Source organism: Molothrus ater, chromosome 1 (genome assembly GCF_012460135.2).
Source record: "Molothrus ater isolate BHLD 08-10-18 breed brown headed cowbird chromosome 1, BPBGC_Mater_1.1, whole genome shotgun sequence".
NCBI lineage: Eukaryota > Metazoa > Chordata > Aves > Passeriformes > Icteridae > Molothrus > Molothrus ater.
Genome location: NC_050478.2, coordinates 2,921,137 through 2,947,897, shown reverse-complemented (window position 1 = coordinate 2,947,897; position 26,761 = coordinate 2,921,137). Strand labels below are relative to the sequence as shown.

Below are 26,761 nucleotides of genomic sequence, written 5' to 3'. Positions count from 1 at the left end.
CCTTCAGAGCCACTGTGCTGCTCTGTTTTTAGGGTGGTGTGGTCCCATGTGCTGTTTTGGGTGGTGTCTGCAGGAGGGTTGGGGGCAGGAATGGGTTTTGGAGGTGGTCACCATCCCAATGACCCAATGGGATTTTGGGGGTGTTCTCCCACTATTTGGGATCTTTTTATTGGGTTTGGGGAGGGGGTTAGGAGCTGTGTGCCTCAGTTTCCCCAGCCATAGCAGGATCCAGAGGATGCTCCCAGTTAAGGCTCCAAATGTGCTTTAAACCCATGCAGATAGGGCATCCCCATTTCATCCAAACAGTGGGAGAACACCCAAAGAATCCCATTTTAGGTAAATCACTGTTACTCTACAATACCTCAAATTGAGATTTTATGACCCAAAAGCCTTGGGGTCTTTTTATTGGGTTTAGGGAGGGGGTGAGGAGTTGTGTGCCTCAGTTTCCCCAACCACAGCAGGATGCAGAAGATGCTTCCAAGAACCAAATGTTTCTTATACACATCCAGGTGGGGGAATCACCATTTCCTCCAAACAGTGGGAGAACACCCCAAAAATCCCATTTTAATCAAATAAGACTCCACAACACCCCAAATCGAGGTTTTACAACCCCCAAAAAAGCTTTGGGGTCTTTTTATTGGGTTTGGGGAGGGGGTGAGGAGTTGTGTGCCTCAGTTTCCCCAGCCATAGCAGGATCCAGAGGATGCTCCCAAGAACCAAATGTGCCTTAAACACATCCAGGTGGGGATTTCCTCCACACAGTGGGAGAACACCCCAAAAATCCCATTTTAATCAAATGGACTCCACAACACCCCAAATCGAGGTTTTGCAACCCCAAAAAAAGCCTTGGGGTCTTTTTATTTGGTTTGGGGACAGGTAAGGAGCTGTGTGCCTCAGTTTCCCCAACCATCGTGCAATCCAGAGGATGCTCCTAAGAACCAAATGTGCTTTAAACATGTCCAGGTGTGGGCACCCCCATTTCCTCCAAACAGCAGGAAAACACTCCAAAAATCCCGTTTTAATCAAATGGACATTACCCCACAGCCTCTCAAATTGAGGTTTTATGTGCCCAAAAACATCTTGGGATCTTTTTATTAGGTTTGGGGAGGGGGTGAGGTGTTGTGTGCCTCAGTTTCCCCAACCATAGCAGGATCCAGAGGATGCTCCCAACTAATGCTCCAAATGTGCCTTAAACACATCCAGATGGGGCATCCCCATTTCCTCCAAACAGCAGGAAAACACTCAAAAAAATCCCATTTTAAGCTCCATGACACCTCAAATTGAGGTAACATGTCCCCAAAAAGCCTTGGGGTCTTTTCATTGGGTTTGGGGAGTGGGTGAGGGGTTGTGTGCCTCAGTTTCCCCAATGATAGCAGGATCCAGAGGATCCTCCCTATAACCAAATGTGCCTTAAACACATCCAGGTGAGGGATCCCCATTTCATCCAAACAGTGGGAGAACACCTGAAAAATCCCAGTTTAAGTACATCACTGTTACTTCAACACACCTCAAATTGAGATTTTATGACCCAAAAGCCTTGGGGTCTTTTTATTGGGTTTGGGTTTGGGGTGAGAGGTTGCGTGCCTCAGTTTCCCCAACCACAGCAGGATGCAGAGGATGCTCCCAACTAATGCTCCAAATGTGCCTTAAACACATCCAGAAGGGGCATCCCCATTTCCTCCAAACAGCAGGAAAACACTCAATTTTAAGCTCCATGACACCTCAAATTGAGGTTTTATGTGCTCAAAAAATCTTGGGATCTTTCTATTGGGTTTGGGGAGGGGGTGAGGAGCTGCGTGCCTCAGTTTCCCCTGCCCAGCGGGATCCCCGGGGATGCTCCGGGGGGGATGCAGCGCTGCATTGGCGGCTGTGGCGGAGGGCTTGGGGTGCGGGCACAGGGTGACAGAGGGGTGTCCCCTGTGGGGTGGCGGTGGCTGCTGTCGCTTTAAAGGGGCAGCCGCGGCCCCAGCTGATGCGGCGGCTCCAATCAGCGGCCCCGGGGCTCTTGGCAGCCGGAGCCGCCGCCGCTCCGCATTCCTCCGGCTTCCCAAAAGGGGCGAACATGGCGATGGGCAGGATGAGGTGAAGAGGAGGAGGAGGAGGAAAAACATAAAAATTAAATTAAAAAAAAAAAAAAGAAAGAAAGGAAAAGAGAAAAGATATAAAGCAGGGGGAGAGGAAAATGATGAAAAGGGAAATATAGGGGGGAAAAAAGGAAAAGAGGGACGGGGATGCAAGCAGCGCTGGCGCGGTGATTTCCTCCCCCCCCCCTCCTCCTCCTCTTCCAAAAGGCAAAAAAAAAGGAAAAAAAAGCAGAAATAAGGCGGCCAAAAAAAAAGAAAAACAGGAAAAAAAAAGCCACCAAACCAGCAACCCACCCAACCCACCAATTCCTTGTTTTTTTCATGGAGAGCACAAACCCCAGGCCAGCGGAGGAGGACCGGGACTCCTCAGCGCGGAGACCTTTGCATCAAAATGGTAGAGCCTGACCCCCCCCCCTTTCTACCCGCCCCCCCTTCTCCCTTTTCTCCTCGCTTTTATTTCCCCCCTCTCCCTTCCCCTTCCTTCCTCCGTCGTTTCCTCGCTCTGCCGGGGCTTTGCCGACTTCCCAAAGGCCTCGAAACTTGCCCAAATCCCGGCCAGGGCGGCGGAGGTGCATGAGGGAGGTGGGGGGGCTGCATGGGCGATGCTGCATCCAGGCCTGAGGGGGAAACGGGAGGGGGCCGTAGATTATTTTTTATTTTATTTTTTTGTGGGGTTGGGGGGGGTATAAAAAGCACAGCCCGCCCAGGTTTGGGCCCGGTGCTGCTTTGCTGGGGGGGTTGCATGAGGGTCCCCCCTCCTGCAAGGCGAGGACGGGCTGGGTTTGGTGGAAATGGCATCAAAAACGCGCCCCCCCCCCACCATCACCAGCACCTTTGGGGTGCTTTAGAGGGGGATGGGGGTGCGGAAGGGCCGTGAGGAGGGGTCTGAGCCCTCCCTTGGGAAGAGCCCAGCCCGGCTCGGGGGTCCCTGGCAGGATCTGGGGGGACTCGCACACTTTTGGAGCCCCCCAGGCCGGAGGATCCGCTGTGAGGGAGGGGGGGTGCGCAGGAGCTGCCGCTTCCTCGGCCATTCCCATTCCCCGGATGACTCCATCCTTTTGCCAATTCCTGCCCGCCTCCTTCCCCCCCCACTTTTTCCATGGCTGGTTCCCGTCCTGGGCCCCCTTTTCCCGGCGGGTCTGGGGGGTTTTGGGCGCTCCGCAACATCCCGGAGGAGCAAAGCTGCAGGGAGGGCGCAGCATCCCCCCCCACCTCTGAAAAAGCGATTTTCCAGCGCTCCTCTTTAAAATAACAATAATAATAATAATAACACCAGAGCTGGGGCTCTCGCCTGCAGCAGTGACCTATTTTATCGGCCGGTGGAGTTTTTTGGGGGGGGTTTAGTTGGAGTTGCGGAGGGCAGGCCTGAGCTGGGAAAGATCCACATGAAATCCCCCTGGGATGTGCTCCCGGTGCCTCCCCCATCCCAAAAAGTGCAGGGTTGTGTTTGCCCCAGCGCTGACTCCGTGCCCGTCCTGACGCCCGGGAAGCGTCCGAGTGGAATTTTGGAAAGGGCACGAAAGTGCAAGCTCGGAAAAATGAGGAAACGATGGTAGATGGGATGGTGGGATGGGGCTCGGCACCCCAAGACTGCGGGGGTTTAATTAATGCTGAGGTTAAAGTGATCGGGAGTGGGTTTGGGTTCACGCTGGGCAGTCACACTCGGCCTGTGCAATGAAATCCCGGCTGAATCCTGCGCCTGCATCCCTTGCCAGAGGAGATGCTGAGGGCTCAGGGGGACACACCGGGGTGTTTTGGGGAGCCTTTCGTGCCCTGAGGTGGAGCTGGAGACACCCAGAGCCCACCCCAGCGAGGAAGACGGGGAAAAGTTGGGAATTCAGCCTTCCTTCCACACCCTACCTCGGCAAGAACCAGAGAAAGATTTGCTTTACAAAGCAAAATTCCTCCTTGGAAAGACACGAAAGGGATTTATTATATATTTTTTTAATTTTATTTTTTCCTCTGGATCTGTGGTGAAATCTCTCTGGGTGCAAACATTCTGCCTCCAAGTGCAGAGTTTCCCTGAGGATGCTCAGCCCCGCTCCGGGGGCTTTTCCCGGGGTGGCCGCAGGGTCCCCTTTGCCACCTGGGCTTGGAATGACGGCGGAGCTTTGTTCTCCCCGGGAGGAATTAACGGAGCGTTCGCTTATCAGCAGGCGAGATAAACGGCCCCGTGCTCGTGTCTCCCGGGTCTGGAGCAGAGACATTGCCACCCCCTCCACAAAAATAACCCGCTGCCGCCTTTGGAGATGGATCCTTTGGAAAAGGCAGGGAGAAAAACGGGAGGTTGCTTGCCCGAGAGTTGATGAAATATTGGTTCTTTTTAAGATGCAGATTTTTCTGCTCGTGGAAAAATAAGGGAAAAAAAAAAAAACAACCCAAACCTTTTGCGGTTGAACTGAATGTGTCAAAACATCAGAGGGTCTTTGAAGGTTTTGGGGGGAAATGCTGATTTTCCTGTTTTCCCTCCTGGAGGAGAAAACTGAGGACTCTCCCATGCTGCTGCATTTAAGCCTTTGTAGAGGGGACCTGGTGGTGGCCCTGACAAAGTGACTCTGCAGGAGAAGAACAAGGGATGAAGTTTTTAATTTGCTGCCATGTTTGCCTGGCCCCAAAAATGTGGATATTTAGATCCTCCATGTGGTTTGCATCCTAGATGTCATCCTAGATGTCATCCTAGATGTCATCCTAGATGTCCCCTGGCATTCCGTGGGTCCCTGTAGAACTGGAGGAGTGGATATTGGTGGGCAGGATGAGCTCTCTGCCTCCTGCCCCTAATTTTCCCTTATTCCTAAGGGAAATGGCTTGTGTTGTTGGGATGGTTTGTGCAGGGCAGGGGTGGCCCCATTGGGTTTCCTGCATGGGGACACACCTGGGGACTTGTCCCCGTGTTCTCTGGAGCTGCTGTCCCCTCTGCAGCCAACTCAGTGTTCATCCACCTCTCCTGATGGTGAAAACTGGGATGCCTTTGGATATGGGGAAAGACTGGCCATGGTGGCGCAGATGTCATGGGTAGAAGATTTAATTACAACAAACTGTCGTTTTTTATTATTATTTTTATGATTACATCTTTTGCCTGGAGCCAGGGCTGCTGACACCCTGTCTGAGTTAAAGCTCTGCTCCCCAAGCTACAGGAAAAAAGGTGATAAAAATAAGGATAAAAATAATGCATGTCATAAAAATGTTAAAAGTGTTGGGCAGGAAGGATGTGGTGCATCCAGATCCTCGATCTGGGCAACTGGATCTGAAGGAAGATGGCCCATGGCAGAGAAGTTGGGAGTAAGATAATCTTTAGGGTCCCATCCAGCCCAAACCATTCCATGGCTGGATTAGAGGAGCTTGGCTGGTGCTTCTCAAAGAGCCCTGGTCAAGGCTGGGTTAGGATGGATCTGGAGATGGGGACCATCTCCCAGGGTTTGGAGAAATGCTCTGGGATGGAAAGTCCTGCCCAGCATCGTGGCTGAGACAGGTGGAATCTTGGGTCTCTCTGGCAAGTTTGTGGCTGGGTTAGGAAATGCTGTGGTTTTAGGCTTTACTGAGGGCTGGGTGTGGGACAAACCCTGGAGGTGTCACATCCCACCATGCTGCTGATCCACCTGGAAGGTCGTGGTGGCTGCCTCAGGGATGGGCACTGGGCTGCCAGGCAGGGCATGCTGGAAACCTCATTCAGCAGTGCTTGGGAGGTGGCTCCATCCATCCATCCATCCATCCATCCATCCATCCATCCATCCATCCATCCATCCATCCATCCATCATCCCTCCCTCCCTCTGTCCCTCCATCCATCCTGCTGGGGATCCCAGCCCCTTCCTGCATCCCTGGCTGCACATGGCAGGGGCTGCCTTGGGGTTATGATGCCTTTGAGCTCTGCACAGGTGACATGCTGGCTGTCCTGCTGCACCCATCCCTGCCTCCTGCACCTATTCCTGCACCCATCCCTGCTCCTGCACCCATCCCTGCTCCCAGCACTGAATTTGGGGTTCCTGTCAGCTCGGGGGGGCTCTGAGCACCGCCTTTCCTGTTGCATCCAGGCCCTCCCTCGGTGGCAGTGGCACTGGGGACATCCCTGGGCTCTCTGGGGTGATGTCCCCTCTGGAGCTGGCCCCTGGTGCAGCCGCTTGGCCGCCAGCCCGGCTGGGGAGGTCAGCCTTGGGTTTTGTCCTCATTTCCTCCCTCAACCTTCCCTCTGCTTGTTTTTCTCGGGCAGGAGAGGGAGGGAGACAGTGGCTTTGTGTGTGTGTGTGTGTGTGTGTGTGTGTGTGTGCATCCCCTGGGCTCTTCCACCCCAGCAGTGACTCTGGGCAGTCCTGCATCCCACAGATGGAGGGCAGCATCCCATCCCATCCCATCCCATCCCATCCCATCCCATCCCATCCCATCCCGTCCCCAGTGCCAGTGCAGCAGCTCAGGGACATCCCCATCAGCTGGGTGTCACTGGCTGTGCCCCCGTGGCCTGGCTGTCCTGTCTGCCCTCAGCGTTTGCCAGGGCCATGCCAGCTCTGCTGGAATCCAGCAGCATCCCTTTGGGATTTAACCCCAGACCTGGCTTTGCCTGGCTCTGGAATCACCTGCAGAGCTTTTGCTGGATCTGACTGAGCCACACCTCCTTCAGGCCTGACCGAGGGGACAGGGACACTCAGAAGGGTGCTTCCATCCAGGGTTTGGTGCCTCTGCTCTCCTGGAGGGATTGGGATTTGTTCTGGCATGAAAATGATGCAGCGTTGCTGGAGCCTCTGTATTTTTGCAGCAGAGGCTGTGTCTGAGCAGGGGACAGTGCTCGGCTTCCCACGTGTTGGGATGGGCTCCCAGGGCTTGGCACTGCCCTCACTGTCACCCTGGTGGAACAGAGGGACAGTGTCCTCGATGCCATCACGGTGGTGGCATCCTCGAGGAGCAGCATCACCTCACTGGGACGATTTGGGGATGGGGTGTGACAGTGGGGTTGATCCATCCATCCTTGGAAATGTCACAGTGGCTTTGCAGCTCTGTGTGCAAAAGGAAAGGAGAAAAGCACCCACAGCAGCTGATAGGGTTTAAAAAAATTTAAAAGTATGAGATAAAAAAAAAAAGCACAAAGCCATTAACCCTCTGTGGGCTGTGCTGTTGGGAAGGCAGTGCCTGCTCCCAATGGATGAAGCTTTTGTGTTGCTCATCCCAGCTCATCCTGCTCCTCTCCCCACGCTGCTGGTGGCCATGGTGCTTCCAAAAACATCCCAAATGAACCTTTTCCCCTTTGCAAAGGTGTCCTCTTGGTTGCAGGGAGACAGGGATGGGGGAAGGAGCTGTCCCTGTTCCATTGCACTGCTGGGCCTGGGGCTGCTACCAACTCCCTGGGCAAAGCATCCTTGAGCCAAAGCCTGTAAATGCTGGATATCATTAATAAAAAATTAGGAAAAGCCAATAGGGAGGGGGAAAAAAAAAGCCTGTGAAGCATCTGCCTGTCCCACAGCTGGACTGATGCTCTTCTTCACCCAGCAGAGGCTGGGACGTGTTTTTTGGATGAGCCAGGCTTAGGGAGCATCGCTGAGCCCCTTCCCCTTGCCTGCTCTCTGTGCCTGCCCATGGCTCTGCTTTGGGCACCCTTAAGCCTTTTAGACAGCGCAGAAATAAAAATCATCGCTTGGGATGGTGTCAGCAGCATCCCTGGGGGCTCCGGAGCGGGCCGGGCACATCCCGGCGGGCAGGATGCGGGCGGTGGGCGCTCGCTCGGGGCCGTGCCGGCCGGCGCCTCGCCAGGCGGGGCTGTGGCCGGGCTATTGTTTTCCCTTCCTGCTTGTTTTTCCGGACAAGCCTCTCGTAATTAAATAAAAACACCCGTCGGAGGAGCGAGCAGACCCCACCCCCAGCACGGTCCCGTGCCGAGAGCACCCACGGAGAGCTCCCCGGGGAGGGAGGGGACAGCAGAGCTGTCAAGGTAGGCGACAGGAGAGGGACAGGAGCTTTGGGATGCGGTGTGTCCCTCTGCCAGCTTGCTCTGCTCCAGGAATGGGTGGTTGGGCAGTGGGATGTGCTCGGTCCACGCAGTGCTGCTCCTTCTGGGCTGGTGTATCCTGGTTTGGGGAGCTGTGGGAAAACACATCATTTTGAAAAAAAGTCTTCTGGTGGCCTCAAAACTAGGGAGAAAAGGCTGAAGGTTTCATGCAGGGGTCTGGTGATAGGAGGGGGACAGGAGCTTTGGGATGTGGTTTATCCCTCTGCCAGCTTCCCAGGCACAGCTCTGCTCCAGGAATGGGGGATTGGGCAATGGGGTGTGCATGGTCCAGGCAGCGCTGCTCGTTCTGGGCTGGTGTAATTTTGAAACAAAAAAAAATCTTCTGATGGGCTCAAAACTAGGGAGAAAAGGCTGAAGGTTTCATGCAAGGGTCTGGGGACAGGAGAGGGACAGGAGTTTTGGGATGTGATTTATTCTTCTGCCACCGTGCCCCAGGAATGGGTGGTTGGGCAGTGGGATGTGGACGGTCCAGGCAGCAGTGCTCGTTCTGGGCTGGTGTATTCTGGTTTGGGGAGGTTTTTTTTTGAAAAAAAATCTCCAGATGGCCTCAAAACTAGGGAGAGAAGGCTGAAGGTTTCATGACAGGGTCTGGAAGGCAGAGGGCAGGTTGTGGGAGGGCGGGGATTAAAACTGAAAGCGCGAATGTTTGGGGTTTGTAACGATGCCCCTTTGTGTCGTCCGAAATTTTTACAGTTTTTTAATCTGTAAAAATGGGGGTTTAATGTTATTTCTTAATGTTATTTCTTTCTTCAGCAAAAGTCAAGTTTTGACATTAAATAGTTCCAACCCAGCTCTTTTGTCCTGAAGTTCAGCAATGTCCAAATTGAGAAGAGGGCATGGGGGACTTCTTTTTTTTCTTGAGGAGCAAGTGCTGACATTGTATTTCGTTCCTTATTAAAGCACTTTTCTTTAATGCAATTTAATACTGAAGGTCAACTATGAATGCTTTGGTGGTTGGAAATGATACAGAAAAGCAGATTGCTTTTTTTTTTTTTTTTTTTTACATCTTGAGGGTGAAAAATTTAAAGAAATCCCCAAATTTTGTGCTGAATGGAAAGTGGTTCGCAGGCAGCTGGTCTTGTCACCACTTAAATGTGAATTTTATGCCCTAAGACCCCTTGTCCTTGTGCTTATGTGGGAAAGAATTACTCATGGTCCTTGATGCTGTGGTGATGAGGGTGCTAGAAATGAACAAATAATTAATTAAATAAAGAAGAGGCTGGTGAAGGTCAGAGATGATCTTCTTGGGGGACTGAGGATTTGAGTATTTAAATATATCCAGAGTGGCCCAACCTTCTGGTCCTTTGGGGAGGTTTAGAGCTGCAGGAACATTTAGGGATCTCATTCTCAATAGCTGCTGAGAGAAAGTGCTTTTTGTCGTAGTACATTGATTTAAATCCAGCAGCAAACACTTTCAGGGCAGGTGGGCAGGTGTTGGTGGGGCTGTTTAGGGAAACTGAGGCACGTGGCAGGATGCAGGTGGAAATGGAGCTTGGCCTCCCCCTCCTTTGGTGGAATTTTTGGTGGTTTGGCTGGAGAGATGCTGCCCTGCCCCAGTGAACACCAGCATCTCCTTCCACCACTATTCCTTACTCATCCTTTCCTTCCATCCCCTCCCTTCGGGGCTCCTCCACCCCCCCATCCCTCACCCCAAGCATCCTCCCCATCCTCTGGCCGTCCTCTTGCCCCAGGGGCTGTTTTGGGACGGGACTTTGGCAGCACCACGTGAAAACTCTCTTAAAATAGAGCTGGAGGGCAGCGTCAGGGCGGGGAGGGCTGGCTGGAGGCGCCGCCGGCCCCTCGGGCTGCGGAACTCACGGCCACGCTGCTTTCTAATAATTTTTCGGGGTGTTTTTCTGCACTGATGGTGGCAGAACCTTACTTTGAGGCTGGTATGGTAGCGTGTGTTGGGGCCAGTTTTAGGGTTCACCCTGGTTTAGTGCATCCAGTGAGCTGCCCAGGTGTGCAGCAGGGGGTGGAGATGGGATGTGGGCAGAGCCAGAGGGGCAGAGTGGTGGTGGTGGAAAAGAGCGAAACTCGTGATTCTTTTCCTTTTTTTTTTTTTTTTTTCTTTCTTCAATATGTATTTTTAATATAAGAAATATTAAATTAAAAGTGATATACATTTCAAATATTTGCGTTTTCCCAGAGGAAGAGCCTGGATTTAACCCTGCCATTAATCCCCATTAGTCAGGCTGCTCCGCTCCGCTGGAGCCGCAGGGACAGGAGCTGCCGGAGGGGCATTTTGGGGCAAGTCGGGGTCTTTTTGGGGATCTCACCCCGGCAGGCGCCTCTCGTCTCGGCCGGGGCTCTGGCTGCGGGGCAAGCTCACGAAAAGCATCTGAGAGCAATAAAGAGCAAAAGGCTCCCGCTGACAAGCCCGGGCTGAAGTCACCGGCGGGACGCGGCCAAGACACGCATTGTCCTCGCCGCTGCTGGGACTGATTAGAGCCGCCTGGCAAGGAGCGCCGCTGGGTGAGGGATCAGCCCCCTCTGCCAAAAATCCTCCATCCAGAGGGCAAAAAAAGCCGCCTTTTGTTTTCCAGGCTGGGAGATGCCGCCCCACAGACCCGTTTTCCTCTATTTTGCACCCATTCCTTGGTGGCTGTGCCCCAAGCTTGGGGTATCCTAAATGAGATGGATCCCCGGAGATAAAAACTGAGTTTAGGGTTATTTTTTTCAATAGAGAACCTGGCAAACAGCAAACTGCTCTGCTGAATTCCTGCTGTCTCTTCAGTTTTTGATATTTATTATAGCCTTAATTATTTTCTACGTGTCTTGGAGGTGGGAGGGGGGCCTGAACCATCCAAGATCTCATCAAAATGTTCTTGGCAGTTGTGAGAGGCTCAGGAAATGGTGAAGGTGGATGGATGTTCCAGCTGGGTTATGCAGCATTTTGTAACAAGTACATATATAAAGAATGTTCGTGTATTTATATATTTATGTGTTTTTATATATAAGTAGTTTAACTATATATAAGCATGAATGTATAAAATATTGGAAATATTAAATATATATATATATATATAAAATTATAAAAAGTATATAAAAATATGTAAACACCCAACCCTTTTCCTACCTCTTTGCCCTGCTCCAGGCTGCAGAGCCAAGAATTTGGAGCAGAACTGGTTTTTCCATGTTTTCTCTGGGTGCCAGCACTTGCTAGGATTCTCCAGGGCTATCAGGACCATGCAAAACTTGAGATCCCTATTGGTTGGATGGGTTGGTTGTGGAGCAGACATCCAATGAAAATGAAAAAATTTGGCAGGGAAGGGAAAGAGGTTTTTTGCTTGTTGGGAAAACAGAGAAGAAAACACCCTTTTTTATTATTTAAACATTTTTGTCTGTGTGTCCTTTTGCCTTTGGCTCACCAGAAGAAAAAAAAAAAAAAAGACAAACAGAACATGTCTTGCTGGAATTTGTGTGTTAATCAAAAGCTGCCATTTGTTCCAGAAAAAATGGGAGTTGAAAATCTCTTTTTGGGGCAGGAGGTGCAGGATAAACCTGGCAGGTTGAACCCTCCCTCTCTGCCCCTGTTCTGCACCATGTCCTTGGTCACATCCTACAAAGGTCAGGAAAAAGGGTGTTATGGGGTCTGGGTGTGTCCCACCTTCTTTTAATGCAGGACGCAGGATTTAGGGCGTGGGATTTCCCTTGGATTTGGGATGGAGCAGGCAGACTCATCCTGGGGCTCAGGTATGACCAGGAGAGGGGATGAACACCAGGGATGCTCTGGACCATGTGAAATACGTGGGAGTTGGATTAAATACCCAGAAAACTCAGCCTGGGGAGGGTTGGCAGCACAGCATTCCCCAGCCTGGGGGTGCTGCTCCCTGATTTGAATTTTTCCAGGTAGTGCCTTTCCCCAGGCAATGGAAAATGAGCATTAAGAAGTGCATAAATCATGCCAATGGATCCAGCTGTGAGTGAGCTGCTGTCGTGAGCGAGAGCACGCGGTGTAATTCAGAAATATCAGAGGATATTGGGCTTTGTGCTGTTGTCTGCAGAAACAGGGAGCTATAAAATCCTAACTTCTTTTTATTTAGGGGGTTACATCTCAGTAGGTGCCTAAAATTGGCTTCCTGTTTGGGGCAAATACCCACCTGGATCTCCATCTGGTTCAAGAGGTCAAGGCATGCCCTCTCCTGTGTGACATCTCTGAGTGAGTGTGGACACCTGAGCCTGCCTTTGGACCTCCTGGGTGGCCATGGTGCTTCCTACACACCTTGAAGGGATATCAGTGGGTGCTGGTGTGGCCCTGACCTGCCCTTTCACTGGGGCTTCTCCTCCTTGGTTGAGTCTCCTGGACTCAAGCAGGTGATGGAGCTTCCTGGTTGGTGTCTTCAAGCTGGGCCTGGTGGTGGAGCTTTGTGGTGTTCCTAAGCTGAGGCTGGTGGAGCATTTTGGTTGACATGTCCAAGCTGGGGCTGGTGACGGGAGTTTATTGGCTGCTATCTCCAAACTGGGGTTGGTGATGGAGTTTCTTGGCTGGTATCTCCAAACTGAGGTTGGTGATGGAGTTTCTTGGCTGGTATCTCCAAACTGAGGTTGGTGATGGAGTATTTTGGTTGGTATCTCCAAACTGGGATTGGTGATGGAGTTTCTTGGCTGGTATCTCCAAACTGAGGTTAGTGATGGAGTGCTTTTGTTGGTATCTCCAAACTGGGGTTGGTGGTGGAGTGAGTGTTTTGGTTGGTATCTGCAAACTGGGGTTGGTAATTGAGTGTTTTAGTTACTATCTCTAAACTGAGGGTGGTGATAGAGTGTTTTGGTTGTTATCTCCAAACTGGCGTTGGTGATGGAGTGTTTTAGTTGGTATCTCCAAACTGGGGGTGGTGATGGAGTGTTTTGGTTGGTATCTCCAAACTGGGGTTGGTAATTGAGTGTTTTAGTTGGTATCTCCAAACTGAGGGTGGTGATGGAGTGTTTTGGTTGCTATCTCCAAACTGGGGCTGGTGGTAGAACTCCATGGTGAGTACCTCCAAGCTGGGGTAGGTGACAGAATGTTTTGGTCTGCGCCTCCAAGCTGAGGCTGGCAGTAGAGCTGCTCAGGTGACATCTCTGACTTGGCATGATGGCATGGCCAGAAGGGTGTTTTTTGGGGGGGAAATGAGCCCTGAATGATTTTATTTCTTTCCTCCCCCAGCTGATAGTCGAAAAAACGACTGACTACCCTTCGGCTGAGTACTCCCTGGTGGAGGATGTAGCCCTCCACTTCACGTGTTTGATGGACAGACTGAACGAGCAGCGCCTCTTTCAGCCGGACCTGTGCGACGTGGACATCGTGCTGGTGCAGCACAAGAGCATCTTCCCGGCGCACAAGGGGGTCCTGGCAGCCTACAGCCAGTTCTTCCACTCCCTCTTCACCCAGAACAAGCAGCTGCAGCGCGTGGAGCTCTCTCTGGAGGCCCTCACCTCGCAGGGCCTTCAGCAGATCCTCAACTTCATCTACACCTCCAAGCTGCTCGTCAACTCCTGCAATGTGCAGGACGTGCTGAACGCGGCCGCCGTGCTGCAGATGAACAACATCGCGTCCTCCTGCCAGGACCTGCTGGACACGCGCTCGCTCAGCCTGGCCACCGACATGGCCCTGCCCGCCGAGGGCTGCGCCGGACCCCCGCCCTACTACTGCGAGATCAAGCAGGAGGTGGACGCCCCCCACCCCAAAATCTACGCCCGGGAGGGCAACGACCCCTTCTCGGTGCGCGTGGAGGACGGGACGGGCAGTGGGACGCTCCCCCCCGGCCCAGCCAAGCAGTACTACAAGGAGGAGAAGGATGGAGGTCCTGGTGCTGTCTGTAAGATGGAGGGTGAGGAGTCTGAGGAGGACCTGGACAGCCAGGGCTCCTACAATAGGGAGCAGATCATTGTGGAGGTGAACCTCAACAACCAGACCCTCAACGTCTCCAAGGGCACGGAGGGGAAGGCGGCCGCCAGCGAGGCGGCCGTGATGGGGCGGCCGGACGGGGATGGGCGTGACACGGAGGAGGACGGGGAGGAGGAGAATGAGGAAGGGGAGGAGGAGGAGGAAGAGGAGGAGGATGCAGAGGTGGGGGAGGAGGAGGAGGAGGAGCGCAGCGAGGAGGAAGATCTGGAGGAGACGACGGAAGAAGAGGATGATGATGATGAGGATGCCTCAGAGATGAAAAGGGAAAAGAGCGGGCAGCCCCGCAGGGGCAGCCGGGCATCCAAAGCCACTAAACCTGCCATGGCAACCAGGTCCCAGGAGATGGCCAAGGTGGAAGAGGAGGAGGAGGAGGAAGAAGAAGGCCAGAGGGGAAGGAAGAGGAAGAAAGAACAAGATGGCTTGGGCCAGAAGGTGAAGCTGGAGGAGAAGCAGCATTATCCGTGCAAGAAGTGTCCGCGGATCTTCAACAACCGCTGGTACCTGGAGAAGCACATGAACGTCACCCACAGCCGCATGCAGATCTGCGACAAGTGCGGGAAGCGCTTCCTGCTGGAGAGCGAGCTCCTGCTGCACCACCAGACCGACTGTGAGAAGAACATCCAGGTGAGCATGGCTCCATCCAGGGCATGGATCCCACCTGGGTGAACATCCACCAACGGGAAATGCCTTACCCCAAGGTGGAGCGTCCCACTAGAGATGGATGTCCCACCAAGGGGGGAATACCCCTCCAAAGTGGGTGGATGTGCCATCAAGGTGGGGACATCCCACCAAAGGAGAAGAATCCCACCACTGTGGGACCTCCCAGTGAGGGAAGGGCATCCCAAGCACTGTGGAGGTCATTCCATCCAGATACACCCTGGGATGGGCTCGTGCTCAGATAATATTGATGTTGCAGTTAGCACATGTGTAGTGGTTTTGGTTGTTAATTTGAGATTTTGAGAGTTTGAGAATTTTGAGAATTTGAGATATGAGATTTTTCTCTATATGCAAAACCAGCACAACATGGCAGTTGGGAGGGAACCTTCCTTCACCCATGACTTGTATTCAGACTCAGGAGGGTCCCACAGTCGCCTGGAATTAGAGGATTTGTGCCACAGGGCTGTGGCTTTCCATTGACTGCCTGGGTGGAAGCACAGAGTTAATTTTTGAGGAGTAATTTTTCTTTTAAGTTTATTCAGTTAATCTGGATAAAACACTGCAAGCCCTTGATGGAGACACACTCCAGCATTCCCACCCAGACTGAACCCATTTTAGCTTAATTTGAAGATTTGCTGACAGGAGTTAAAATGGTTTTAATCTGCCTTTTGTGCTTTTTTTGTGTGCATTAGCAAATTTCTGAGTGCGTTTGACATCCACACATGGCTTGGGCTTGGTGTGGCCTTCCCCTGTGCTCATGAGATCCTGTGTAACAAATTGACTTTATTAAATCAGTGCAGTTTTGAGGGGATAGGGAGGCACCCAATCAGAGCAGCAAACACGTGTGTTCCTGAAGATCCCTCCAAATTCCCATCTCCTAATTCCCGATGAACTGTTTTACAGGATGTTGCTGCTAATAATTGCAAATATTATATAATATACAAAAAGAAATATTATATATTACAATTTATGGACAGCTTCTCCCATCACTCTTCCCACCAGTGACCAGATTTTGAATGATCTCACAGCTCTCCTTGATGGAGGTAACACAACCCAAGTGCTGCTGGAGCCCTTCAGTGATGAGACCCAAATAAAACAGGGAATGAGGCAGATCTTGGCAAGCAGGGAATATGGGAGCAGGAACAGTCTTGGTTCATAGGTGAAGCAGTCACTGACCCTTTGGTGCATCTTCCTGACAAATCCACAGCTCTGAAGTTGCTTTTTTTGGATGCTTTTTCCCAGAATGGTAGTTCCAATACCTGCACAGTGGTGGCTATTTCAGGGCCTAACAAAAAAAAAAGTTAAAAAGGAATTTTACCAGAATGTTTATTCAGCTTCATCTGCTTTCCAGGTGTATAACATGGGGCTGTCACTACATTGCTTGTTTTTTGTTTTGCCCTCTCCTTTTTATCCCTTTTCCAAATCATTTTGGAATAGGATGAACCAGAACTGCCTGTATAGTGACCTCCTTCTGCAAAAAAGGGATCATTGTCTGTCACCTAATTAAGCATTTTTAATTTTACAAATAGCCAAATCCACTCCATTTGCTCTTATAATATTTAATAACTTTATCAACATCCCATGGAATTATGTCTGGGTGGAAAAGGAATTTTTTTCAACACTCTGCCTATAAGAGTTTTTATTTCTTGTGTTTTAATCAGATCCATGAAGGTACTATCCACCTTTTCTCAGTTTGATCTGCTGCTTTCTTTCCCTGTTTTGTCACCAAATTTCATCCATAAAGCTTTAGGATGTAAGAACCATCCTGCTCCCTGTGTTCATCCCCCATCTCCATAATGTGCATCCTACCACCTGAAAAGTGATTCATCCTTTGCTTTATTGAGTTGTCCCTCAAACTCTTTTTATTACCAGCTTCAGTATGGTTTTCCTTTTAACCTACAAGAATTCATATCCCCATTTTTCCCCCTCATTTGGACATTGCTTCCTTATTTTTTGAGTGATGATTTTCAGCAGTGAGTGAGGACACAGAGCTCAGTCCTCCAGGGTGTTTGGGCCCAGCCCTGGGGGTTTTTCTACCTCTGCTGCTTTCCCTCTACCTTTCATTTTGAAATTCCCCTGTCTCTTTCATTTTAAGTAGAGAAAATGGATATTGATGTATCTTTGATATCAGGCTCTAGTCCTGAATTTGCCCTGAAATATCCCTTAAGACAGAGATAAAGCTGTTCTGATCCATGGAAATGCTTACTTGGGAACAGTAGGACTTGGAGAACTGCTAATGTTGATATTTGAGCATGGCAAGATGAAGATGAGGAGGCTTGGGAATGGCTCTGTGACCCTAATTTTCCCTTTGGGGCACCTAAATATAAATATATATGGAGAAATACAGTGACTTCACAGCATAATGATGTGTTTTCAATGGTATCCCAGCAAAATTTGGTTGAAGCCCATCAAGGAGCATCTGTTCCTCTGGGAAGGAGGAGAAGTGGAGAAATCCCTGCCCAGGTTCACTGGTACAATTCAGCCACGTTGTTGCAAGATGCCTTCAAGGCATGAATAATTTTCTAAACAAGTCTGCAAGGAGAGAAGGGGTGGTGTTTTATCCCTGTTGACCAAGAGGAACATGAGCCATGGAAAGGTGAAGGGGAAGGAGCTGACCTTTGTCTCCTGGCATGGTTTCCTTGGTGGATATCTCTCTCCAGTGTTTCCCTGGGCACTGAACTGGTCTCACGTGCCTGCAAGAGGTCTCACACAGAAGCTGGACCTTTTCCTGGGAACTTCCAGAGGAGCACTGAACTTGTTGGAGCTGAAGTGATTCTCTGCCTTAACTTTTTCGGGAAGACTTTGCATGTCACGTTGTTCTCCTCGTGCTCATGGACTGGTGGTTTGGGTCCATTTTGGTCCTTTTGGATATCATGGAATCATAGATCTGCTTGGAAAATAAATTTAGTGGTGAAGTATCCATTATATCTGCTGAAGACTGAAGTTGTACTGCCCCAGATAGGGATTCTCCTTATTTTCATATTTTTTGCAAATTTCCAATGCACAGAGGGTCAGGATATTTTATGTAAGATCTTCATTTAGGAATAAAATTCCCAGCTGAGAATAGGGCATGAGCTGTTGCTTATCCAAATCCTGATACAGCCATTGATGAAAATTCCACATCCTTCTCTGGAAGGTCATTGCCCCTTGCTCATTTTCATAGAAATATGAAATTTGGAGGTTTTGAAGCGACAAGGTCTATATCAGACTTGCTGATAGTTATGATTTTTGATATCAGCTGTAGCTTTCACCATGATGTTCCCTTTCCATGGACAAAGCTGCTTCCCCTGCTTCCCTGACTGTCTCCTGTGTCCTTGCAGTGTGTGACATGTGGGAAGGGGTTCAAGAAGCTCTGGTCTCTCCACGAGCACAACAAGATTGTCCATGGCTATGCAGAGAAGAAGTTCTCCTGCGAGATCTGCGAGAAGAAGTTCTACACCATGGCCCACGTGCGCAAACACATGGTTGGTGAGTGTGGGAGGCGCCACGGGGAGATCTTGCTGGGGGTCCATTCAGTTTGGCAATAAAAAGTGTTTTCTGTTGCTGTCATGTTGGCTTACTCTTGGGTGAGCTTTCTCACATCCCTATCTTGAAATTTGGCCTGATATTCAATGCTGAACCAATGTCTGCTCAGTGCTGGGTTTGGACGTGGTGCTGGGGAATCCCATTTATTTTATTGATCAGAAGTGATCAGAGGAAGGTTTGAAGTGTAAAAGGACCAGACCATACCAGTGCCGGGCTTTGAAAAGCAAATTCCATATGACAGCAGTGGTTGGGTCCCTGGACCTTGGAGCCACCAAAGAGATCCAAAAGAATGGGGGTTTGGAAGGGAAACGCTTGAAACGTCGCTGCCATTTATCTTCCAGAGGTGCTTTGGGTTTGCTGGGGTTGGCACGGGGAGCCAGAGCTGGGGTGTGGGGAGATGGATGGTGGAGGTGTGTGGAGGCTGCTGACCTGCCCCTGTCCCCACCAGCACACACCAAGGACATGCCCTTCACCTGTGAGACCTGCGGGAAGTCCTTCAAGCGCAGCATGTCCCTCAAGGTCCACTCGCTCCAGCACTCCGGGGAAAAGCCTTTCAAATGTGAGGTAAGGCAGAAACACTGATCTGGGGAGAGATCTTCCACTCCCTGGGGCTTCCACTCTGCTGTGTGACAGTGCAGCTGTAGGGATGATCCCACGCTTTTCCAAACTTTGCATCACCTGGTTTGAGAGTCCCACCACCTTCATGATGAAACTTGTCCAATGCCAGGATCTGTCCCCGAGTGCCTGGACTTTGCACCCACCCAGCCTGCAAACCTGGCTGGGTATGTCCCAAAAACCTGTTTTGGGGGGGTTTCTTGGGGGGAAAAAAACAGGATTTCCTTGCTGCTGATGATTTGAGGGGAATGTGGGGATATTTTGGGTGCTCATCGAGAACTCCTCACCCCTGTAGAACTGCAACGAGCGCTTCCAGTACAAGTACCAGCTGCGCTCCCACATGAGCATCCACATCGGCCACAAGCAGTTCATGTGCCAGTGGTGTGGCAAGGACTTCAACATGAAGCAGTACTTTGATGAGCACATGAAGACGCACACAGGTGAGACCTGCCCCTTGCCTGGCCCCAAATTCCTGCAGTCAGGCTCTCCCTGAAAGGAGTGATGGGATGGGGGCAACATCTTAGGGTGGGTGGCAGGATGGGGTTTTGGGAAGCACTGATAAGGCCCCAGTCAATTTATTCAACGAGACTTTTGGAAGGGCTTACAATGGTTCATGATCTCTGGGCTGGACACACAGGAGAAATGGCAACAAGATCTTCTCAAGGGGTCAAAACAACTCAAAGGTTTGCTGGCAAACTTGAGAAAAATCAGGGAGCTTTGGCAAAAGGTTTAGTACAGCATTCAACCAACATAAAACACTTCTCACAGCATTAAACTTGGCCCATTCAACTTAGCAAACTTTAAATACATTCAATGTTGAGCTACTCAAAATATTCCAAGGAGAGAGAATTAGAAGAAGAAGAAAGAGAAGGACAGAAAAGATACAGAAAAGCACATATAGGTAGTTGGTAGCACAGGCTACCAACTCCTGGGTTCAGACAGAACTTCCAAGAAAAAGGTAGGGTTTAGATGAATGCGATGGCCTTGCGTTTGGCTTTAAATACCCCTTGCTCCTCAAGGGGTATTTGGTTCCCCCCTTTCTCCCACATGGGACTTCTGATCATTTGGTCCTCAGGAATTGGATTAGGGGAGAATGGAGCATTGCCTCTCCGTGTGCCACGATTGACAGACACTGCCAGGCTGGGATACAGGCCCTGGGGCTGGGATGTGGGGCCGTTCACTGCCTCACCAGGGCAAGGCACGCGCATGCACCCCAAAATACCTCGAGACATCAAATCTCCCCGGTCTCTGACACTCACCCTAACCAGCAGCTTCTCTCCCTCTCCTCCCACGCTCAGGGGAGAAGCCCTACATCTGTGAGATCTGCGGGAAGAGCTTCACCAGCCGCCCCAACATGAAGCGGCACCGCCGGACCCACACCGGGGAGAAGCCGTACCCCTGCGACGTCTGCGGCCAGCGCTTCCGCTTCTCCAACATGCTCAAGGCCCACAAGGAGAAATGTTTCCGCGTCACCAACCCCCTGGCTTCGGACACAGCCGTGCCCCAGCCCGCCACCAGCCCGGCTCCGCTGCCCCCCGGCCCCGGCGTCTCCCCCCTGCCCCTGCCGCTGCTCCATCCTCTTCCACAGACCCTCCCTCCTCCTCCTCACCTACCGCCACCCCCTCCCCTGTTTCCCGCGGGGAGGATAAATTCAAACAACAATTAGGTGCCCTCCCCTCACCCCCCCCCCCCCGGCCATGCGCCTGCACGGACTGCTCTGCCCTTCGGGAACGCCTTTCCCCCGGGGAGCCAAGGCTTTGCTTGCTCTCTACCCCCCCTTCCTCCTCGTTTTGGGGTTGTTTTGGGTTTTTATTCCTTTCTCTCACCCGTCATTCTCTGCAGAGAGGGGGAGCAGGAGGAAGCCTCCCCCTGAGGAATGTGGGTGTTGGGGGGGAACTGCCATCCGTCCGTAAGGGTGTAGGTAAAAGGTGTCACTCTCAGTTTCGTCTTCCCACACGCTGGCATCACCTTCCTGCTGGGATGCTGGTGAGGCTGGGAGGAGCAGGATATCCAGGCTTGAGCTTGCTGGCCGGTGCATCAATAATTCGAAGCCGAATTCTAGTTAGTGGTGCTTGAATCCCTGTACTGTAAAGCTGGTCTTTCAAGTCAGGCTCTTCACCCATGGGGTTGAAAGGTAGGCACCCCAGGGGAGCCCCCCACTGCCAGCCCCAGTGACCCGTGGTGAGCAGGTGTCCCCATTGGAAAGCCATTAGCATGCCCTCGTTAGCAGCCCTCAACATGTCTTCCTTCCCTACAGCAGGTTTTCCTCCTCCACAGGCAAAAGCACAAACACCCACCTTGCATCTTGGGGCATCTGCAACTCACTGTCGGTTCAGTTCCGGGGTGCCCTAAGGGAGCTGGGTTCTGGTGTGCCCTTTCTGCTAATCCCAGCAGGAGCTGGGCCCCTGGGGATGCTCTGGAGCTGGGGAGCTGTTCCTGGGAGAGCTCAGGTACCTTTGGGACTGGCAGGAGGGGAGCCTGGAACAGAGGAGCAGGACGCTTCTGTTTCTCAGCAGAATCGGCCCAGAATAGTGCCTTAACAATCTGAACAAACCCCTGAGAGATGGGTGAGCTCCACGTCGGTCCCACTGCAAGGTTCAGAGCTAAAGCAGGACCATGTTCAGCCTGGGGATGATGATGTTCCAGTCTCCAGTTTGTTGCCTGCTTTGCTCTCCCAGGCTTCACTTCTCCTTGTGGTGCTGGCATCCGTTGCCCTGTCCTGGTCTGGGGGGACCAGAGGGGACCAGTGAGGGTTGTGGTTGTTTTGGTGATGCCATGTGATGTTGATTAGTGCTTGTTGATGATTCACTTACAAATTATGTGTCTGACTTCATGCTGAGGAGGAGGAGAAGAGGAAGGCTTTGCTGTCACCTTTTTGTTGGGCACTGAGGTCCCAGCAGGGTCTCTCACTGCTGTGCTCTGCCCCAGGGTGCCATGCATTGTCCTGACCATGGCTGTGGGGTCCCTGCCTGGGGGAAGTGTCCCCTTTAGAGTCAGAGAGCACCCAGCATGGGCAGAGAAGGGCTGGCAAGAGGTGGGGGGTGTTCCAGCTGATCCTGTGCTTCTAAAGCTGGTGTGGGTCAGGTCATGGAGGAGGTGGTGGAAGCACTGTTGGTAGGTAAAAAGGAAAGAGGTCATTGAGTGGGCTGCAGGAGCCTTTTCTCTTATGCAGCTTGTGCTGGGTGACAGCAGAGTGCTGGGGACAGGGAGCCACACCTGGCTCTGTGAAAATCTTTGGTGCTTTGTGTCCTGGACCAAATCAGCAAAGCACTTGGGCAGCATTGGGGCTGTGCCTGCAGAGATGGGAGGACACATGCTCAGGGGCTTTGCTGACTGGGGACATGCAGGAGCCTGATGGGAACAGGACCAGGGAGCATCTGCTGTTCTCCTGAGTGCTCTTTGAGGTGTCTGGTGTCATCTCCTGCTGAGTGGTGCCCCACTGGTGCCCAGCATCATGGGAAAGCTGACTGATGTTAGCATTTTGGAGCTACAAAGTCCTTTTCATCTTTTGTGTTGGCTGGGATCCTGTGGATCCCCAGCATGGCTCTCAGTTCCAGTGAGCTCACCCTCATCTCCATCTGCTCTGAGCACGAGGAGGTTTCTATGGCAGAGCTGCCTCACCTCATTGACCTTCTCAGGTGGGTTCCAAAGGCTTCTCTGCTGCCCCCCTCTATGACCCTGGGACTCGTTGGGATGGCACAAAGCCTCACACACACCTGTGAGGGATGAGGGCTCTTGGGGCCATTGGCTGTCTGAAGGGACCATGACCCATACTGGAAGATTTTTGCTTTGGAGAAGCATTCAGTGAAATCCATGGAGGTGCTGGAGAGGTTCATGCTGTCTCCTCTGCTGCCTCCCAGATCCCATCCCCTTGGGCTTCCTTGTGCTTCTTTCCCCTCATGTTCAGCCTTGAGACAGGATGGGAGTGCCGTGCCCTTATTTTATGGTCTTCTGTGATGGAGCCTATCAGCTGGTAGACTTCCCCCCATGTAAACATCCATGCCAACATTGTGTGCTCCCTTATTCCACTCACCTGGAGGTGGCTTTCCTGTTCCTGTCCCAGTTCATCCTCTCCCAGTGAGGACCTGCCCCCCTTGGACATCTCTGGGAGATGAGAGCACTTCCTTGAGGCTGGAAGCCCAGCAGAAAGCCCAGTGACTGATCCCAGCCACGTCCGATCCCCTTCGAGAGCCTGCTCCTAGAGCCACTTGGAGACGTCGAGATGTGACCATGCACACAGCACTTTGGAGAACCAGATCCCTGCTGCTCCCTCCCCTCTCCAAGGCCTGGGTAGTTCCCAGGAGTCCTATGCGGCCTCCAAGCCCTTTTGTCTACACCCTGACTCAGCCCCAGTGTGTCTCCATGTCTGGTTTTCATTTGTGTACTAAGAGCTCAGACGAGTCGCTCCCACAGTGCCTCGTCCATCCCGGACCCGTCCCAGCCCGCCTGTTGCACCCTTGGGGTTAGACAGAGCAGCAGGCAGGAGAGTTGGGTCTGTTGTTTTCAAGCTTTTTATGTTTTACTTTAATTTTTTTTAATTTTTTTTTTTTTTAACTCTTGCACCTTAATCTCTCACATCCCTTCTTTGACAGACCGCGAGGGTGGAGAGGGGCTCGATTTCCATTACGCGGTTCCTGAATTCGCCGTAGCGCAATGTTCAGCTGACAGCTCTTCCCACACACCCAAACCCCAGACCCGCCTGGGTCGGAATTTTTTTTTTTTCCACCCTTCATTTGAACTTTGGGGAGGGAGGGAATCATGCTGGGGAGGGTCACTTTTGGTTTATATAATCCCAGGAGCCTGGTAGCACAGACCAGTTCGCCTCACGTATCTATGAGGCACGGCTGGCCCTTCGGACCACAGCCATAACCCTGGCGCGGTGGGAAGGCGATGGATGGATGGACAGATGGTGGGAATGGCTGTGACAGTGCAATAGAGACGAGCATCCGCTGCTAGACAACTCCTCTGAGGTGACTCTTGGTTTGCCTGAAGTCAGGAGGGAAGGACAGACGGACGGACGCCCTTTGTTCACACGGACGGCCAGAGCTTCCCCACGCGCAGCCCTGCCTAGAGACACGGAACCACGACGGGAGTTGGGTTGGACTTAACAAAGGAAGAAAATAATAAATTAAAAAAAAAAAGGAGAAAAAAAAAGGAATAAGAACAACCGCTGTAGCATGGAACTTGAAGGAAATGAATGAAACCCCCAAGCACTTGCCTCAAAACTAGTTTCTCATGCCTGGTGTTTGGCTCTGAATTATTTTATGGCATTCAGTATCAGTTGCCCAAACATGCCAAGTTAAGAGTGTATTGGTGGCTCTACAAGTGTGAACAAACTAAACGAAGCACTTTATTCTGTATAGATTAAGGGAAGGCGGGGAGGGGAGGGGAAGCTTGGATGCTTTTCGGAAGCGTCTTAAGTAATGTTCTAGGAAATGTATTATTATTATTATTACCTTTCTTTTTTTTATGACCATGTGTAATCAATATATGTTTATCTTTAACTCCAAGTACAGCAGTTACTCTCTTTGGGATGGTGTGAGGAGGGGGAGGCTGAGATGGTTGGATTAGTCCATCCCCGTGGGGCCAACTGAGGCAAGTCATTGTCTACCGCAGGAACGGGCGAGTCTTGTTTCGTTGATGGTCCCATTGGCCAATGTCCAGGAGGTCCCAAGAGGTTCATCAAGGCCACCTCCCAGGGCACAGCTCCCAGTCAGACATCCCCATCCCAAGCCATCTTCTGCCTGGGGGTGCTGGGGCTGCTCTCTGTGCTGCCCACCAGCGCAACAAGTCACGGTAGGGAGGCTGGTTTGGGTTGTCCCTCGAGGCCAGGTCCTTGGCCATGCTTTGAAATCTGCTTTTGGCCTCTCACCAAGGCACGTTGGGGCTCACTGAGCTCTGAAATTGGTGGGAGGTCAGAACTGGGCCTTTCCACTGCGTTCTCCCAGTCTGGAAGTGTTATGACTGTTACCAAAGAGGTTGCAAGTGGAAGGACTGAATCAATAAACAATTTGTCTTTTATAAAAGAAAACCGAAAGCTCCACCACTTTCTTTTGTTACCTTAATTTTGCTTTATCTTTTTCTTCCCCCCCCCCTCCTTTTTCTTTTCTTTTAAAAGGGTTTTTTTCAGGCAACTGTGTGAGCAGTCAGAGATGGGGAGGATGAGGAATTTGCTGCCACTGCTTCACATGTGCAGGCTCTGTGCTGGGTTTGGTGGGAGATGTGTGAATGTGTGTGAGACTGTTGTGGGGCCAACAAAAAAAGAGCTTTTCAGGGAAGGGTGATGAGTGGATAGAAGAAGGAATTCAGTACTTACAGCCCTGGGGTAAGGACTGAGCACCTGATCCTACTGGCTCCATCAGGTCGGTGTGAACTCTTGAGCAGGAGCTCTCTGATCTCTGTTGGCAGAGGAGAAACCAAGGAGCACATCCAAAAGCACCCAGTGCCTTTATTAATTTAAAATGGAGCAGGGGGAACCTCACCAGCAAAATCAGCATGGATTTTGGGAAGATTGGGGAAGAAGAGATGGTTTTCCCTCACGCTTTGGATGCATTCTTTGCCACTGTCATTATATGTAGGGGGACCTGTGCCACTGAAGCTGTTGCATCTGAGCCAGGAAAACACCAGGCAGCAGGGAAGAGTGATGTCTCTCTGAGCATTCCTGGTGGCATTTCTTATCTGTGATGGCCTTTAAAGTGACACAGCCTCTTGGAGATATGGAAGAACATCCCCAGGCCACGCCTTCACTTGGTGATGTCCAACTCTGCCTCCTTCCTCGGACCAGCATGTGCTGAGATTTGCCTCTTGTTGCTCCAGCAGTGGGATATTTCAAGTTCCTCTGGATATTTTTATACAACAGCCATTTTTTTCTATTTTATAGTTTCCTGCCCTGTGCCAGTGGTGGCTTCTCCACAGCTTTATAATGGATGTGAACCACACATGAGCACCAAACTCCAGTTTATTTGAAGCATCTTGAGCCTTTATCAGGGACTACATCACAACAGCTCATGGAAAGTCAGCAACATTCTCCTGCTGGCTTCAAAAAGCCCAGAATTCCTCCAGGAGAGCCAAGAAGTGTGGCAGGAAGTGAGTGGGGATCAAACCTCTATTAGGATCATCAACAACTTCCCAGCCTGCATTCAGCAAGAAGAGCTGAAGCAAAGGTCACAGAATCACAAAATCATTAAGGCTGGAAAATAACCTTCAAGATCACTGAGTCAGCCAGACCAGAGCACTGAGTGCAACTTCTACTCATTCCTCACGAACAATTCCAGGGATGCTGTTGCTGGAGGCAGGAGGTGGGATCCTGACACTGTAATAAATGACTTTTTTTAATGGTTATTCTATGCAGGGATTATTTTTTTAAAATCTTTTTTCCTGAATTTTTCTCTTTTTTTCTGCCAGAAGCTATTTGGAAGAGTCATCTTTGATTAGCTAGGGAATTGTCTACATGAATTTCTGCAGAACTAGGCAGAAGGTGTTTATTTCTTTTTCGTGCCTTTTTCACACATTTGATTGTTTCAAAGATTTTTGTTCCTTTTTTTTTTTTTTTTAAGCTACTTTGTGACAGCCAGTCACCTTGGATTTCTTTTTCTTTTGAAATATTTCATTACTGTTCTGATGTGATTGTCCTCTAAGGAGCTTATCCTGTAACTTCCTAAATCCTTCAAATGAAACCAGGACAAGACTCTGGTTCCTTTACTTCTCTTGAATTCTTTTTTCTTACAAACATATTTCAGTTTCTCCACAACTGCATTTTGACCTAGATTTGTGATACCAGAATTTTCATACCACTTTGAGGCAATTGTTTTGCAAGGTTTGTTTTTGTTCTTTTTTTGAATTATTATTGATTATCAACCCTGTTAATAGTACTATGACATCACAGAATCATAGAATTGTTGGAAAAAATCATAGAATTGTTGGAAGAATTCAATTCATAGAATTGAAAGGTAGGAAAAGACTTTTAATCTCATTGAGTCCAGACACCAGCCCAGCACCACCAC

At 50.8% G+C, this 26,761-nt stretch overlaps 1 protein-coding gene across 1 annotated transcript; it reads left to right on the top strand.

Annotated features, from left to right (window-relative positions):
- The first annotated feature begins 1,999 nt into the window (after positions 1-1,999).
- Positions 2,000-24,789, top strand: ZBTB47 (zinc finger and BTB domain containing 47). The gene is made up of 6 exons (XM_036403780.2): positions 2,000-2,478; positions 13,221-14,585; positions 17,939-18,086; positions 18,592-18,707; positions 19,054-19,198; positions 20,057-24,789. The coding sequence occupies exons 1-6, from the start codon at positions 2,476-2,478 to the stop codon at positions 20,422-20,424; spliced, it is 2,145 nt and encodes a 714-aa protein (XP_036259673.1). The 5' UTR covers positions 2,000-2,475; the 3' UTR covers positions 20,425-24,789.
- The last annotated feature ends 1,972 nt before the right edge of the window (positions 24,790-26,761 follow it).